The sequence below is a fragment of the Enhydra lutris genome, unplaced genomic scaffold (assembly GCF_002288905.1).
Source record: "Enhydra lutris kenyoni isolate GAN:26980312 unplaced genomic scaffold, ASM228890v2 scaffoldscaffold44, whole genome shotgun sequence".
NCBI lineage: Eukaryota > Metazoa > Chordata > Mammalia > Carnivora > Mustelidae > Enhydra > Enhydra lutris.
Genome location: NW_019154128.1, coordinates 13,081,664 through 13,099,602, shown reverse-complemented (window position 1 = coordinate 13,099,602; position 17,939 = coordinate 13,081,664). Strand labels below are relative to the sequence as shown.

The 17,939-nt window shown below is 48.9% G+C and overlaps 1 protein-coding gene across 1 annotated transcript; it reads left to right on the top strand.

Annotated features, from left to right (window-relative positions):
• Positions 1–9: 9 nt before the first annotated feature.
• Positions 10–17,441, top strand: LOC111155907 (ATP binding cassette subfamily G member 8). The gene is made up of 13 exons (XM_022516371.1): positions 10–72; positions 4,499–4,600; positions 6,063–6,213; positions 9,636–9,874; positions 10,383–10,515; positions 10,611–10,880; positions 13,168–13,330; positions 13,420–13,503; positions 13,875–14,074; positions 14,526–14,602; positions 15,322–15,589; positions 16,541–16,668; positions 16,751–17,441. The coding sequence occupies exons 1-13, from the start codon at positions 10–12 to the stop codon at positions 16,886–16,888; spliced, it is 2,016 nt and encodes a 671-aa protein (XP_022372079.1). The 3' UTR covers positions 16,889–17,441.
• Positions 17,442–17,939: the final 498 nt, after the last annotated feature.

Sequence of the window (17,939 nt, the reverse complement as noted above, 5' to 3'; positions counted from 1 at the left end):
CGGGGCCCCATGGCTGAGAAGGCCTCAGAGAAGAGAGGACTGTGGAACAGGGCTGCTCCCCAGGATGCCTCCGTGAGTCATGGGCAGTCACCTCAGTCGTGGGGGGCGGGAGCGAATGGGACCTTTCTTTCCTCCCTCAGGAACTTTGTTTTAATTCCACCAGGACCACAAGGAGAGGGAGAACATGGCAGCAGGACTCTATTTCCTGGGCATCAAAGGGCTGAGGGGAAGGGATTTAGGGGACGGAGTGGGTAGGGGGCCTCCGAGGTCACTTCCTGCATGAAGAAACACTCCTACAAGGAAATGATGTTCCTGTTTGTGACTTGGGCTGATGTAGCTTTTTCTGAATGAGACTCCAAAGCAGAAATGTTTTCACACACACCAGGGACTCTACAGTGTCTCCTTCATCTGTGTGTCTGTCAAGCTCCGAGTCTGATGCAGTAAACTGCTGAGATAGGATGGGAGGTGACTTTTATGGGAACATGAGAATTTATGCACAAAACATGGCTACAGCAGGCAAACATAAGACCCCAGAGAGAGCTAGAAGGGACAGAGGGCAGCCAGGGGGCCAAGAGGTTGGGGCACAAGTTCTCCACCCTTATCTTACATGAGAAATGTTTACTTGAGAAATGGCCTTTGGCTAAAATCAGGGTGTGGGTCGGATTTGAAGCAGGATGCTAAATTGGAAGACGGAAATAGAGCAGAGCCCACCCTCTATCTCCACCTCAGCCCAGACCAGCTTGCTGTCTTTGCCTGCCATGGGGAGGAGGGAAAGATGAGAAGGTCTGAGGACTCCACACCCAACAGTGAAGGCCACAGGTCACCCAGTCTGGCCCTGAGTTGCTAGGACGTGACTTCTACCCAGCACATTCCTAGTTCACTCTGCAGCCATGACAAACAGCCACTTCTGATGTGCAAACACAGCCAGTCCTTGCCAAGAAATGACTCCTAGGAGCTGAGACTGCAGTGTTCATGGCCTGAATAGGATATAAAGTCAGCGGTGGCTTTGGGGACACTTTCTGCTGAAAAGGTCTGACTATTCAGCCACCACAGCATGGAATGCAAACAAATGCCCAAATCCAACATCCAGGAATGCCTACTGTTTCCAGTTTCCTTTTCTCCAATCCTCTTACTCAAGGTTCCAAGTGACAATCTACCCCCAACATTTAAGGCATCTGGAACAACAGAATGAGAGCTACATATCTTATGTCTAGATGTTTTAAAATTATCAATCAAGCTAAGCACTTGAAAATAGTTTCTATCTTCTTATCTTGACATACCTTCCTCACATCCTGAAAGATCAGGTGTAAATTCAGAAATTCTAGGAAATTTTGGAGCAGCAGCTATAATGTGCGGGCATAGGGGAGCCAGCTTCCAGCCCAAACTACAGCCTGTTCCCCTTTCTCTGCCCAACCCTAACTCCACTCGTGATTCACACACCCCTATGTGGTCATACCATCCTGCCTACCCACATTGCATTCACACTCCACAGACAACTGGCCCTCTGGTCTGGGGTACCTGGAGTGGCAAGTGTCCTTGGCCCACAGACTCCTCAGTCCCTGGGCAGAAGCATAGCCCAAGAGGGCCCCAGTCCTCAGGGCAAAGATGTGTGAGATGTGGTCTGACCATTTTAGTAAAGGCCCAGGCTTACCCTCTCAACCAGGAATAAACCCTGCATGTTTCTACCAGGCACGGAGTCCTCAGTGCCATCACTACTCAAGGGCATGGATTCCTCAACTTAGAATAAGGAACTTGGGCTCTGTGCTCCCAGAGTTCCTTTCTAATCTATGCTTCTGACTCGGGAATTTGATCAGAAGTTAATACAAGGAGAAATTACAATGTAGCCCAGCAGGAGCCAAGCAGGTTACCTACAAATAAACCTGCTTTTGCTTTTTTTGGGTGTCACCTGTCAGAAATTCAAGTGATGTTCTGACAGTTATACTGATTAAGATGTCAGCTGAATAGATATTTAAGTATTTGAAAAATACAGAGGATTTGTCAAAACCTCAGGAAGAGTCTAATAAATCCTTCCTGGGGCCAAGGAAATATTTCAAAATGGAACAGAGGCTGCCCCCACCCCAGCAACGAATTCTTCCTCTGAAATTTTCCCTACCTGTGCAGCTCCAGGAAGGCAGTCTCTAGATGGCTGGTGCAGAGCTGAACCTGCCTGGAATGCAGCTCCTTTCTCAGCTGCCCTCAATCTCCCCCAAGAGAGATCTCCTTCTCCATCTTTGAGGTCACAGACCCTGGGCCCTCCTCCATCTCCACGGCCAGCTCCTGCCTTAGATGTACTGACAACTAAGAGGCAAGGTGGCAGAAGTATTCTGGAGTTCTACTCGCTCTCTCACTTGGAAAACATATTTTGAAATGTTTCAGACACATCAGTATATAGAATAATGAGCTCTCACGTACGCACCACTAATTACCAAGAGCTCTGAGGCTCGCTCCCTTCACCTTTCTCTGTAACCTTCTCTCCTGCATTCTTCTCTGTTCCCCAGAGATGGCCCTTCTGCTAAATGAGGCATTCATCTTTCCCATTTTTTTCCGGTATAATTTAGGATCTTTATGGTAATAGTTCTAACATCACACAAGATAAGTAGCTATGGTCTGTTGTTTCCATGCTGCCGTGGAACTCTAGGGACTACTTACTCAGAGGCTGCTGCCATAGACTATCGCCTATACTGATTTCCCTCCTTTCCCATGGGGCTGGAACATCCTTTCAGAGGACCTCTGAACTCCACTACTACAGCAAAGTCTGACAGAGACTTTTGGATGTTATTTTCACATAAGTCATAAATTTATTTTCACACAAAGCACAGGTAGGCATTGCGTACACAGGGTAATTATACCCTGAATGGATGCTTGAGGTCAGCTTGCCTCTATACCTAGCCTGTCATGCTCCATCCTAACCACCTGTCCCATACATTAAAACCTAAGCTTCTTTGCATGGTGACAGATGGTGACTAGATATATTGTAGTGACCACTTTGCAGTGTACACAAATTTGGAATTGTTGTGTTGTATACCTGAACTAATGTTATATACCAATTTTACCTCAATTAAAAAAAACAAAAAAAACTAAGCTTCTCAGAAACCATCTTTGTCACATCCAAACCCAAGACTGAAAAGAGTGATATGGGCTCCCAGTAAGTACTGGACGCTTGCTTGATTGAAGAACACATCAGTGTGAGAAGAGCAACTCTCGGGGAAAAGATCGGAGTCAACTGGAACTTGTTAATAAATACAATTTTTCCTGCACTAAAAAAATGAAAGAAAAATGTTATGCATTTAAAAATAGAAAAATAGGGGCGCCTGGGTGGCTCAGTGGGTTAAAGCCTCTGCCTTCGGCTTGGGTCACGGTCCCAGGGTCTTGGGATCGAGCCCCGCATCGGGCTCTCTGCTCAGCGGGGAGCCTGCTTCCCTCTTTCTCTCTCTACCTGCCTCTCTGCCTTCTTGTGATCTCTGTCAAATAAATAAATAAAATCTTTAAAAATAAAATAAATAAATAAAAATAGAAAAATAGAAACCTTTCGGGATGCCTGGGTGGTTCAGTTGGCTCGGGTCGTATTCCCAGGGTCATGGGATCGAGTCCCGCATCAGGCTCCTTGCTCCACGGGAAGCCTGCTTCTCCCTGTGCCTCTGCCTGCCACTCTGCCTGCCTGTGCTCTCTTTCTCTCTCACTCTAACAAATATAAATAAAATCTTAAAAACAATAGAAACTTTTCTAGGCAGGTTGTTCTTTTGGGGGACCTCAATGATCTAAATAATTGAACTGATAAAATAGAAGGAATTCAGATCTGCTGATGGCTAATACCAAAGATATCAGCTGATACCATGAAACACTGATTTAACTGATTTACAAATATAGGATCACTCCAACAACAACAAGATGATGATGATGACCATGACAATGATAGGGACTTCTTCTGAAACCTCCCAACAGCATTCTGAATGGCTGTGTTGTGCTAAACTCATCATTAGAATAAAATGCAACTTTTCCAAGGATAGTGTCTTCCAAATATTGAGCATTAGCTTTTTGATATCTATTTTGTCTCACATGTCAGGTACATGGGAGTCTGTTTGGCATTCGGAGATAATAAGCCAGTCGCAGGAAAGAGAAATTTAAGGCCAACCCCCAGCTCAGGTGCCCCCAGAGCACAGAAGCTCACAAAGCTCTCTCCAGTCCAGAGTCTGGGTCTTGTCCACCATAGGCTGCCTGGGTCCAGGCTCCACCAATCTTGAGACTGAGTTTTCTAGAGCCAGGAGCTGTGCTGGAGAGAAGTCCCAAAGCTCCCTCTGCAGGGAAGGACAAATTTGCACTCACGGATGCTCCTATTTTCTCATAGCCCTTGGGATCCACCTGCCCAAATGCATGTTTTCCCAATTCTCAATCTCAACCACACTAGTTGCTGCTCTCATCTCCTGGGTCTCCTCCCTGTTTTCTCTTAAGTGCTCAGCAGCTTTTGAAGGAACCCCTCACCTGTCATGTCTTCCAGCAGGGCCTCCAGGACAGCTTATTCTCCTCCGAAAGTGACAACAGCCTATACTTCACCTACAGTGGCCAGTCCAACACCTTGGAGGTCCAAGATCTCAGCTACCAGGTAGAAGCACACCTGAGGAGAAGTGGGAGGAGTGGGCAGGGAAGGCCAAATGATCCTCCAAGTGAGAACTGAAGGGTGAGCCCATGCTTGCTATGTTAATGCCTCATATGTTGAGTGAATGTACAGGAATGCCCTCAACTACACAAAACATAGCTGGAGGTTGATAGGCTGAGAATGAGACCTTTGTTAAAACATAAATTATGTGAGGAGCGCCTGGGTGGCTCAGTGGGTTGAAGCCTCTGCCTTCGGCTCAGGTCATGATCTCAGGGTCCTGGGATTGAGCCCCACATCGGGCTCTCTGCTCAGCGGGGAGCCTGCTTCCCCCTCTCTCTCTGCCTGCCTCTTTGCCTATTTGTGATCTCTGTCTGTCAAATAAATAAATAAAATCTTTTAAAAAAACATAAATTATGTGAACTGTGGGGGAGAAAAAAACCTCAAACTTTTTTTAACTTCAGATTTTGGCATAATTTTAGACTTTTGGGAAAGTTACAAAAATAGTAAAGAAGGGCACCTGGGTGGCTCAGTGGGTTAAGCCTCTGCCTTCAGATCAGGTCATGATCTCAGGGTCCTGGGATCGAGCCCCGCATAGGGCTTTTTGTTCTGCGGGGAGCCTGCTTCCCCCTCTCTCTCTGCCTGCCTCTCTGACTACTTGTGATCTGCCTGTCAAATAAATAAATAAAATCTTTTAAAAAAATAGTTAAGAGTTTCCATATACCCTTTGCCCAACTTCCCCTAATATGTTAACATCTTGCATTACCCAGTGGAAAACAAACAAAACTAAGAAATTAACAATGCCATGACACCATTCTACAGACTTCAGGTTTCACCACTTTACGTTTTATTATTATTTGTTTGCAAAATATACTGTCCCTTGAACTAATAAGACATCCAGAATGCAAGGACCGCTGGCCTTTCAGAGGCTTTCAGGGTACCTCTGGTCAGATTCAAGACTTCCATTTCCTAGACCCACCTGGGGGCAGAACCCAGTTGGTCCAAATGGAACACGCTGGGGGCTGTAATACTGAACCTCAGAGGCCCAACCCAGGCTTCCTGTAAATATATGTTAGAACAAGCTAATGAGGCACACCATAACCTTTCTCTGCTCTGCCACTCATTAGCTGTGTGAACTTGAAAGAGATTTACACAATGCCTTGTACATGGTAAACCCTTAATAAATCATTAATAAATTATTATCCTTAAGTGAAGACATCATTTTGCTTTATGTTGTATTTTCCTTTCTGTTCTGCTATTGTACTTGCTTCCCATGTCTCAACTTCAGACTTGGAAATAGTAGCTTCAGGTTCTCAGCACAGGGTCTCGGTAGGAGCTCCAAACCCATCCTTGATAGAACCTTGGCATGGGCCCCTCAACCTGTTGTGTATCCTATATAGAGGAGAATAGAAGTTGCTGAAACCCTCTGACCACTCAGCTCTCTGAGGAACCTTCCAATGTTTCCCCACAGGTCGATATGGACTCCCAGGTGCCCTGGTTTGAGAAGCTGGCTCAGTTCAAGATGCCTTGGACATCTCACAAGGATTCTTGTGATCTGGGCATCCAAAACCTGAGCTTCACAGTGAGAAGTGGGCAGATGCTGGCCATCATAGGGAGCTCAGGTACCACTAAGGGCAAATAGTGAGGCAATGGGTTCTGTCTCTCCTGGAAAGCAGACCAGTCCCTCAGAAAGATGGATGCTCCTCACATAACCCTTGCTGATGAGTAGAACAGCAGAGCAGAGTGGGTGAGAGCACAGGTTCTGGGTCAGACAAACCTGGATTCAAATCCCAGTTCCTCCATTTACTATCTCTCAGGCAGTCGCCATCATTATGAATCACAAATATGCCTCTTGAAGCGGTAGCCAGGGCCTGGTCCCTAGTTAACACCTATATTGAGACAAAGCAAGAGCCTTTCCAAGATCATCAGTCAGCTCCAGAATTCAATGTTCTTGTCAGGGGACTCCTCCACCACCAGGGACATTCACTCACTGTTGCCCTACGACCCGGTAGGCACAGCCCCTGCTGCAACTCCCACTTCTCAGAGAGGCCCTCCAAGTCTTAGTTTAGCCTTCAACCACTTGCAAAGATCCAGATTCTTGGAGTGCCTCAGAGTCACTACCACAGGCTAAACTTAAAATTATATAATGCCAAAGGTGAATGGAGCCTTGGAGAACAAAGTTTACTCTCTCCAGAGTATTCTTTTTTTTCTCTTTACCAGTTTGGAAGCCTCTTTAAAGGAAAGTTTTTAAATTATCAGTATTTTAAGTCATAAATATCTCTAGAGTATCCTCCTGTCTCCCCTCAACACATGCACACCTTCATTTGACAAATAGGCAGACTAAAGTCTAGAAAAGGTGAGTGATTCACCAAAGAACATATATATAATGCAGAGTTGGAACTAGAACTTTGATCTTCTGATTCCCAGATCAAGGCATTTCTCTCTTACATGGTGTGAGAACATGTTATACCTTTTAATTAATCATTTCCAGAAGTAAAGATTACTGAACTTTTGAACACCTCCAAATTTTTAGTCTTCTGACAGGGAAATTCTATTTATTGTCTAACCAAAGATCAATAAGATAATGTGTGTCACTGCACTTTGTAACTTAAATAACACCCCAGGTCAAGTCCTGCCCACTTTTGGCCCTGCCTCTGTAATTCTGGTCTGAACAAGAAAACAAGAGACACTTCATAGGCCAATTTTATTTTTTTAACTCCTGGTAGTTTTTCTTGTTCTATCTGCTTTTTCCTTCATGAACTGAGAATCTGGGAAATACGTGGGCCCTGTGGAGGCACTTCCACTAAGCCTCAGAGTCATCACAATTAATACTCACTACACTTGCCCTGAGAGCTGTTAGCATCCCTTAGGAAAGTGAAGTTCAGAGAAAGTGAGTAGTCTCCAGAACTTCTGACTCTAGGCTCGATGTTATTTAGCTTCAGGTTTACTTGACTGAAATTATTTAAGTGATTTCTTCTTAGGATTTATTTATTTGAGAGAGAGGTTGGGGGTGGGGAGGAACCTCAAGTAAACTCCCCACTGAGTGCGAAACCTGCCGCCAAGGGGCTCAATCTCAGGACCCTGAGAACATAACCTGAACCAAAAAAATCAATAGTTGGTTGCTTAACCAACTGAGCCACCCAGATCCCCCTAAATGATTTCTTAGAAAGATTTATCAATTATACATCCTGTGGCTCTTACTCCGCTTAAGAAATTAAGAATGAAACAAAGAATGGATGAATGCTCAGCATAATTTATAATAAATAAAAACAGCCCCAGATACTTTGGCTGCTTCTACAGAATCAGCAGTAATAACAAAGGTGTTTTCCAATGAATGAATGTACTTAATTGGAGACTCCTGCTATTTTATAAGGCTCTTGAATGCCTTTGGTGTTGTCTCTTGGTCCGCAGGTCTGCCCAGTTTCACTAGGCAATCTCTACTGGAAAGGCCACTCCTACCTCTCATAAAATGTTTATGAAATGTGGCCTTTGAACTCACTGATTGGGAATCCCATTTTACCTATGAATGTTGACAAAGTCCCCAGCTATCTCTGATCCTGGATCTAATATCTGAGGCTGGATAGGGAGCAGGACCAGAGCACTCCACTCTGGTTTCTCTGAATATTTTGCTCTACTTATGTTCTCAGGGACCTTGAATGAGGTGTAACTTGGAGGTGGCATGCAAGTCCCTTTCTACTGTGAGAGCCTCTGATCAGTAAGCGTAAGGATTAGTGGGGAGGCTTCTTGAGTTTTGTTTTTTTGCATTGGAGGCATGGGGCTTCTTGCAAGAAGCATGTGTGTATGGCAAGGAGAGGTGGTTACATCTGTGTATTGGCACCTCCCTGTTTGAAAACAAGTTGCAAAATTTGCTGAGGGGCACCTGGGTGGCTCAGTCGGTTGAGTGTCTGCTTTTGGCTTGGGTCATGGTCCCAGGGTCCTGGGATGGAGCCCTGTGTTGGGGTCCCTGCTCAGCTTGTGCTCTCTCTCTCAAAAAAATAAAAACTTTTTTTTTTAATTGCTCTCTGAAAGAAATTGATAGTAAAGAAACCAAACCCTCATATGGGGGAAATGGGGCAGAGCGTCATCCCTAGCTGTCTGCAGTGTTCTCACAGCTACAGCCCAACTGGCATTCACAGCTTAAATGGCTGTCAAAGAGTCTCATCAAATGCTTCTGGAAACCTGATCCAATCAGACACTTCCCCAAATCAATAGCAATCGCTGTCACTCAGAGGGGGATGGTGTTAACTTAGGGCAACAGATCACTTTTCTAGAGAGTAAAAAGTACCACAGATAAAAACAGGAGAAAGACAAATATAGAGAAATACACGTGTATACTGTGGCTTAGTTTTAAAATCACGTCCACATCTATTATTCCTCTATTTTTTTTCTCCTTATTTCCGAAAGTACGTTCCAGTTTTGCATTTTTAAAAAACACCCTATTTGTGAGGTCAAGACCCATGTTGGGTTCCTCTCTCAGCTGGGAGTCTGCTTGAGATTCCCTCCCTCTCCCGCTGCCCTTCCGCCCACTCGTTCTCTCCCTCTAAAATAAATAAATATATTTTTTTAAAACACCCTATTAATTCTCCAAAATTAGTCCTTCCCACAAAGCCAGCTTCTGAGCCAAATGTTGCTGGCACATTGACCACCCAAAAATGGCTAAGCTTCATGGGGCAATTAACACCAGTACTACTTGATAAAGAAATGGGCTTATTAGAAGTGGAAAGAGGCATCTACTTCAGGAGCAGCCAGGGCCAGGACTCCAGCCCTCTCCTGCCATGCAGCCCCTGGCTAACTGGCTTGAACCCCCAGCGTCCATGTGCCTCCAGCGCCTCAACGGTATCAAATTGGCTGCAGGTGAGAGGCCTGGAGCTCCAGGTGTTGGGACTGCCCCATCCGGGTCCAAAAGCTGTGCCACTTTCCTTAGGGGCTGGTCACTGCTGCAAGGACAGTGCAGTCCAGGGTGGCTGGAGAGTGTGTGGGCTGCTGTGGCTTCCAGGCTGGCCCCCACAGCTCTTCTCTCAGAATGTCTATGGTGGCTTCACAGGCTGTGGGAGAGCCTCTTTGCTGGACGTGATCACCGGGAGGGACTACGGCGGCAAAATTAAGTCAGGCCAAATCTGGATCAATGGGCAGCCCAGCACGCCTCAGCTGGTGAGGAAGCATGTGGCCCACGTGCGCCAGCACGACCAGCTGCTCCCTAACCTAACCGTCCGTGAGACCCTCGCTTTTGTTGCCCAGTTACGCCTGCCCAGAACCTTCTCCCAGGCTCAGCGCGACGAAAGGGTAACTACCTGACCCTGGTGACCCCAAGAAATCATGACATCCTTCCCCTCGCCCACTCTTCCTCCCTGCCTCAGGGCCCAGCCCCAGGTCGTTTGAGCCTCCCAGCTCACCATCCTTCCAACCGTTCGCTCAGCCTTGCCCTCAGGCCACCTTTAAACCCCCCACAACCCTTTGTAAGCCGCCCGGGCCCTGGCCAGTTCCCTTCACGGCACAGGGCAGAATGTGTGAGGAGCCTCTATCTACCTGTTTTTCTGTCCTCCGGGTGGGCAGGGAACCCAGCTGTCCTGTCCCCAGGGCGCGGCCACATTTCCAACATGGCGACACGGCCTGCGCGTGGGATCCTCTCAGGACATGCGGAAAGAACGCGGGAACAAACACAGCGTGGGCCAGTGAAGGCTGGCGCGCAAACCCATTCGGAAGGGCAGGCGCTTTGCGCTGGGGGACAACACCCACGTGGCACCGAGCCAGGCGCACCGCCCGGCGTCTAAAGGCCAGCCATCCTCCGCAGGTGGACGACGTGATCGCCGAGCTGCGCCTGCGCCAGTGCGCCAACACGCGTGTGGGCAACGCGTACGTGAGGGGCGTGTCAGGCGGCGAGCGGCGCAGAGTCAGCATCGGGGTGCAGCTGCTGTGGAATCCAGGTGAGGGCACGAGGTGGGGCTGCGGCGCCAGCCGGGCTACGGCCCGGCTAGCCGGAGTCCCGCGGGCTCATGAGGCCCCTCTCTCCACTGGGAAGGAATCCTCATCCTGGATGAGCCCACCTCCGGGCTCGACAGCTTCACGGCCCACAACCTGGTGAAAACCCTGTCCCGGCTGGCCAAAGGCAACCGTTTGGTGCTCATCTCCCTCCACCAGCCTCGGTCGGACATCTTCAGGCTGTTTGATTTGGTCCTTCTGATGACGTCCGGCAGCACCATCTACTTGGGGGCAGCCCAGCACATGGTGCAATACTTCACAGCCATCGGCCACCCCTGTCCTCGCTACAGCAACCCTGCCGACTTCTACGGTGAGTTGCCGGGCAGCGCGCCCGCCCACCGAGCCCTGCCAGGGCCTGGTGGAGAGATTCGGGAGGGAAGCTCAGAGGCTTCAGGGGAGCAGGGCCTAGGAGGGGGGCGGGCACAGCGGCTATAGAACGTGTGTCCCTTTGCCAAGTATCAAATGCTAGAAACAAAAGGCCTGAATAAAGCAGATTTCTCCTGCACACGATGGATAAGAAGCCTAGGAGAATTCCAGTGGCTGGAGGAGATAGAATCCAGGAAAGTTTGGACCAGTTTCTAGAATTGTGGTCTTTATTCAGACTCTTTAGGGAAACTTAGGGTACCCAAGATCAGGAGGCCACCAGGAAATCTTTTTTTTTTTTTTTTTTTTTAAAGATTTTATTTATTTATTTGACAGAGAGAGATCACAAGTAGGCAGAGAGGCAGGCAGAGAGAGAGGAAAGGAAGCAGGCTCCCTGCTGAGCAGTGAGCCCGACACGGGACTCGATCCCGGGACCCTGGGATCATGACCTGAGCCGAAGGCAGCGGCTTAACCCACTGAGCCACCCAGGCGCCCGCCACCAGGAAATCTTAAAGCCGTGCCCTGGTGCCCTCACAGAGGCAGAGAGCCTGAAGGCACTGGGTGGGAGAGAGGGGCCCAGGGCACAGGAGCTCAGAGCCATTTGGAGGTCTTGGTCAGTGAATCTCTAGGTAGGAAAATAGTTGTGTCAACCCAGAGAGGCCTTTCTGCTTGGGGTTCTGAGCTCTCAGCATAGGGTAAGCCAATTCCTTCATTCCTGGGGAGGCAGTTGTCTTTATAGGTGCCTGACCTGAAAGCAGATGCCTGGATCCTGAATGCTGAGGAGTGTCATGGCTGCTGGCCAGGCCACACAGCTTCACCAATAACCATGACAACAGGGACCATGTCCTTAAGGGCAGACACTGGGCCCAAAGGCAGTGACCTGCCAGGGTCATCTCCATCCTTACAAATGAGAAGATCAAAGCCTAAAAAGTTAAACCCCTTGCAGAGAACTTGTAAGGCACAAAATTGGGACTCATAGCTAGTGTATCTGGCCTCCCTCCCTAACTCCTGGCCCTGGACCCACATCCTCCTCCCAGCATCCAACATCCATCCCTACCCCAGGAGGACAGGCCACTCTCTCCAGCCTGCCAGCCCTTGTGCACTCACACTGTGTGAACTCATAGGGCACCTGTCATCCTGGCCAAAGGGAGCAATGTGCAGTAACCCCGGAGAGGGGTTACTAGAAGCCAGATGTCCACAACAGACCTGAAAAAAACCTTTTTCTTTATACTGTTATCATTTGGGGAGGAGGGGCTCTTGCCTACCACATACCAATCTGGGGTACAGGACCTGGTAGTAACCAGAGAGTCTGGTGTTCTGAGCTACAGGCCTACACACTAAGGAGAATATTGCATTTTACAAGACTCCTCCTAGACATTATCCTGCCTTAGGACATGTCATGAAAATGGCAGGAAGGAAGAGACAGAGGTTAAGAGGGGGAATGGTGGGAGGTGAGCCACACTCCGGCCTGGAGTAAAACTGGGCTCAGGAGGGCCCTGGTTGTGATTGGGTGGTGTGCCTTTCTGACATTGCAGGAGCCCCATTGAGAGTAGAGCTGTGGCTGGGGCTCCCAGATGCTCCCCAGAAATAGTACGGAGGTGGGCGCTGAGCAGCCTGGAGAGCAGCGACAGCTCTACTTAGAATTGTCCAGACTTGGACCCCCTCCGGCCAAAACACTCTTCCCTTTTAGACAGCTTGCTGATGGAGCCAAATTACTAATTTACAGTGAGAACTAGAACTTCCTGGTGCCCAGAGTGCCCAACTGTCTCATGGCCAGCCCACCTTCTCCCCATGGGCAGGCACACAGGGGAGGCCGAGTCCTCATCTCAAGTTTCTTAAATGGTTGGAGTTGGAGCCAGGACATAATTGTGACATGACCTTTGGCTCCAAAGGTCCAGTGCTTTCCGTTTTTCTAGGAATGTCTCCATAATGAGCCTGGGTGTTGGGATGGGGGCCAGGGCCAACAGGGCTTCTGGTGTTACCCTTCCCCTGCAGCAGGCTTTCCCCTGAATTGGATGTGGCCAGGCCCAGCAGGGTGGGAGGCCAGGCCTGGGTGCCTCTCTGCCTCTCTCTGCTCTGCTCATCACTTCATGGTCCACTCTCAGATGGTGGAGAGCATGTCCTAGAGCCCCCAAGGGCTGACCAGAATTGTGAACTGGCCTCGCGTCAAGCACCGCACCTGTGAACAGGTACAGAGACCCAGCCACCCATGGCCCCGCATCCTCTCCTTACAGTGGACTTGACTAGCATCGACAGGCAAAGCAGAGAGCAGGAAGTGGCCACCAGAGAGAAGGCTCAGTCCCTTGCGGCCTTGTTTCGAGAAAAAGTTCGTGGCTTTGATGACTTTCTGTGGAGAGCCGAGGCAAGGGAGCTGGGTGAGGGCACTTGCCCAGAGAGGTAAGGCAAGCCAGGGTGGCTCTGGGTGGAGAGCTCCTTGTAGAAGGCAGTCATGCCCTCACCCCATGTCACACCCTTCTTCTTGACAGCCGGGCCCTCCCCCAGGACACCGACCAGCCCCCAACTCCCATTGAGCTGCCTGGCGCTATGCAGCAGTTCACCATGCTAATCCGGTAATTATCTGCCATTTCACTCCACTACCACCAACCCTGTCTCACAAGCCCTTTGAATTTGGAGGAGAAAGCAACAGGTAGAATCATTACACACCTGATTGGTTATTTCCTTAGGATAACGTCTTTAAGTAAAATTGCACAGTTGATAAGTTGATAGTAAGTTGGTAGTTGATAAAGTAAATTATTGTGTACCTAGTGTGAGACAGATGCTTTCACCAATGATCTCATTTGAGTCTCACAGTCCTTGTGAGGGGGTAGTGCTATTCCCATTATACAGATGAGAAAAGAGAGACTTACAGAGATTAAAAGACATTGCCAGTGTGACAGGGTTGGTATATGTTGTTCCCTTGGCACATCTTTTGTCTTCTAAGTCGTCAGATTTTCAACGACTTCCGAGACCTGCCAACTCTCCTCATCCATGGAACAGAGGCCTGCCTTATGTCCCTGGTCATTGGGTTCCTCTATTACGGCCACGGGGCCATCAAGCTCTCCTTCATGGACACAGCTGCCCTCTTGTTCATGATCGGAGCTCTCATCCCTTTCAACGTGGTCCTGGATGTCATTGCCAAATGTGAGTGTCACTTGCTCTCTTGTGACCCACACCTGAAAGGCCTGAAAGGGCCAGAAGACACGGCGTTGGTCATTCCTCGGAGCTGGTCCAAAGCCAGCCTATATTCCTCCAAATCCTGGGGAGAATGGGTTTGCTGAACAGTTTCACCATGATTGCAAAACAAAAGGTGATGATTGTTTTTAACGTTCGCACATTAATATTAGTATGCAAATGAAAGCAGATTATCCAGGAGTCTTAGGCATTCCTATTATAGCAGGAATTACACTTGACAGCAATGCACAAGTCACAGAATTACAAACATCTAAATTAGGATGGTTTAACTCTGCCTGCTTTTTAAAAATAGAAGATATTTAGTCAATGTGACTATTTATTAATTATACTAAGAGAGATTCAAAAACAGAAACACTGAAAATTAATGTCACTTTCATTCTCCTTTTCTACCCCTTTTTAGGTCACTCAGAGAGGGCAATGCTTTACTATGAACTGGAAGATGGTCTCTACACTCCTGGTCCATATTTCTTTACTAAGGTGACTGGTTAGGGCTGAGAGCAAGTGACCAGGTTGGGGGCAGGGTCTGAGAAAGCTACACTGCATTGTACAAAAGCTCCAGAGAAGTATTTTTGCTGAACTAGAGGGCCGTGCCTCATCTGGAGTTAAAGATGTCACATTTGCTAGGGGACTTTCAGAGGCATGCTGTTTTTAAAACATTTACCAGAAGACCAGTACTGTGGACTAGGAATGACACTTTTCTGGTCAGCAGAAACCTTAGGGAAAAAAAAGGCGGGAAGGGGGGGGAAGAGAGAAAGAGAAAGAAACAACCAGCATACTTCACCTCTCTAGATGAAGCAGACTGGCTGTTACTATACTTATTTCCAGGAAGTGGAGGCTCAGAGAGGTTATGCAGTTGTCTCAAAGCCCCACAGCTGTTAGGTCTGGGCAGGCAGGGTGGGGACTTGAAACAGAACAGATGCCTGACTGCCATTGTCACCAGGCCACATGGCCTCCCTGGGGGAAACTGCTCTGAACTGTCCCAGATGGCAAACATGGCATCTGCAGAGGGAAACCAGCAGGTAGTTCACATTTCAGGGTCCCACACCCGCACCCACAGGCCCTCCTGCTACCGCCTGATGGTCAGCGGGAGGGGAGGTTGGCATCATTGAGGGTTATTATCTTTAAACGTTTAAAAACAATGACAGTGAAGGCATCAGCTACACACCCTCGCAAGTGTGATCTGCTACTCTTTGCAGATCCTAGGGGAGCTTCCGGAGCATTGCATCTACATCATCATTTATGCGATGCCCACCTACTGGCTGGCCAACCTGCACCCGAGCCTCGAGCCCTTTCTGCTGCACTTCCTGCTCGTGTGGCTGGTGGTCTTCTGCTGCAGGATCATGGCGCTGGGTGCCGCCGCCCTGCTCCCCACATTCCATACATCCTCCTTCTTTGGCAACGCTCTCTACAACTCCTTCTACCTCACTGGGGGCTTCATGATAAGCTTGGACAATCTGTGGACAGGTAAGGCCTGCTCCCCTCCCTTGCTCAAGCTTTTTGAGGCCTTCTGGGTCTGGATGAAGCCTGCTTTCACCTGGGGATGAGAACTCACCATTTAGAGCCAAGTGAAGCCTGGTTTTTCTGGGAGCCAACTGTCCTGCTTGTCAAAGAATGACTCCATGAGAGGGTGCGGATGGCACCTTCTATCCCCCAGCTGACACCTGGAGGTCACCCTTGATTCTCTCTCACTCTCCACATTCTCTAGTGAGTCAGATCAGTTCTGCCTCTCACATCTTTCTGAAATGTCCCCTTGCCTGATCCCCCAGGCTGGCCTTATTGTCGGGTCTCAGACCACCGCAGTGGTCCCTGTGATCCTGGTCCTTTTGTGTCCGTCTCAACCCTCGCCCACGCAGAGGGCACTTTGTAAGGTTCAAATCCATGTCACTGCTCTTTTCAGGCCCCCTGGGGGGCTAGCTCCCTGTTGCCCCCACCTTGGTCTTCTGAAGTCCCCAGCACACTTCATCCACTTACATCTGAGTGTGTGTGGCTCTTCTCTGTAGGGCACTCTCTGCCCCCGCCCACATCTCCATGGCTGCTCTCTTCTCCAGACCAGCCAGGCTGGGTTTGTTCCTTCCTCTCGCTCCTGGCTCAGTGATACTCCCATGGTGTCAGGGCATGGACTTAAGATTCTCAGCTCTGCCTCCATGAAGCTGAGCCCGTGCTGGGACACCTCATAAATGACTCTTTGAAATTGTTACTGATCCAACATGTGGGGACCCACCCTCAGCTGCGTGGCTCCCTCCACCTCACCCCATGTTCCAAGCTGTCACTCTGGCCCTTTCAGCCTCTCCCCGCCCTCCTGCCAACTCAGGGACCTTGCTTTCCTTGGGGCAGAGCCACCAGAGCCCTGTGTTCATGAGTTCTTCCCAGGGAGCACGTGGCCAGCCTGAGTAACATGGTTCTCACTGTCTTCAGTGCCTGCTTGGATTTCCAAAGTCTCCTTCCTCCGCTGGTGTTTTGAAGGCCTGATGCAGATTCAGTTCAAAGGGCACACTTACCACGTGGGGGTTGGCAACTTTACCATCCCTATCCCAGGAGACCTAGTAAGTAGCTAAGGCCTTTGAAAAATAGATAATACCCGTCGGAATGTTTTCTCAGGGAGCTCACTGATGTCTGTGTCCCCAGATCCTCAGTTCCATGGGCCTGAACTCACACCCGCTCTACGCCATCTACCTCATCCTCATTGGCATTGGTGGTGGCTTCATGATCCTGTACTACGTGGCCCTAAGGTTCATCAAGCAGAAATCAGATCAAGACTGGTGATTCATGTCCAGGCTTCTGCCTGATGGTGGGGACTAGAGAAGACCCTTCAACTGCACTCCTTGCCTTCCTCCCAAGGAGCCCCATGGGGCACCAGGAGGACCACACAGCGAGCTCAGCTACACTGGCCCTCAGTATTGCAGTGGCACAGGTCGGCCACAGGATGGCAGTAGAATAAAGACAGTAGAAAGGGATTGCAGATCACTGGCCAGAGCTTGCAGTGCCTGGGAAAGTGAAAACTGAACCTGGGGACACCTACAGTGTCGCTAATTTATTTCCTTTTCATATGTATTTATATAGGCAACTCAGTGCAGGATGGGAGCAAGTTAGGTATGAATGGAATAGCCTATGCAAGAACTCCTGGATCCAGAGGAAACAATATTGCCTAGCGAAATGTTTGACCTCATCTTCTGGGACCCCCGAACTCTGTGTTAAGTCACTCTCAGTACAGAAAATAACCTGAGACATACCGTGAGATGCCATCCTTTCTTTTGGTGTGTCATGGGTTCCAAAAGCCAAACAATTAAAAATTTATTGAACATCTACTGTATACCAGGTATAGCTCAAAACGCTTTATTTATGTGGATCACAGTATACAATCCTCAACCCTTTGAGGTGGGTGGTATCCCATTTCATAGATGAGGAAACAGGTAAAAATTCAGTTTGCTAATAAGTAAGGTTACTTTGGTACCATGTGGTGGAATCACATGTGGGGGTCAGAAAGCTTTGGAAGCCTTAGGAGTTGGAGGGCAAAAGGTAAGTCCTGAGCCAGTGCACGGCTTGGAATTCTAGGAAGCCTCCAGAAAATGAAGATGGTTGTTGAGGCTGTGCCAGCTCAGCCAGGCCTCCTAGACTTGCATCCCACTGGCCCTGACTGGGCCTTGAACCTTTCACAGTGGCCAGGGTATGGGTTAGATCACACCCAATTTCATGCTTCATTGCCTGAGCACTGAGGACCATCTGACCCAAAACTGGTACACAGGGGAGCCAATTGCTCCCAGAGGAAATCCCAGAGTCTGGGGCCAAAAAAGGAGGAAGTTAAGTATTTGGGGTG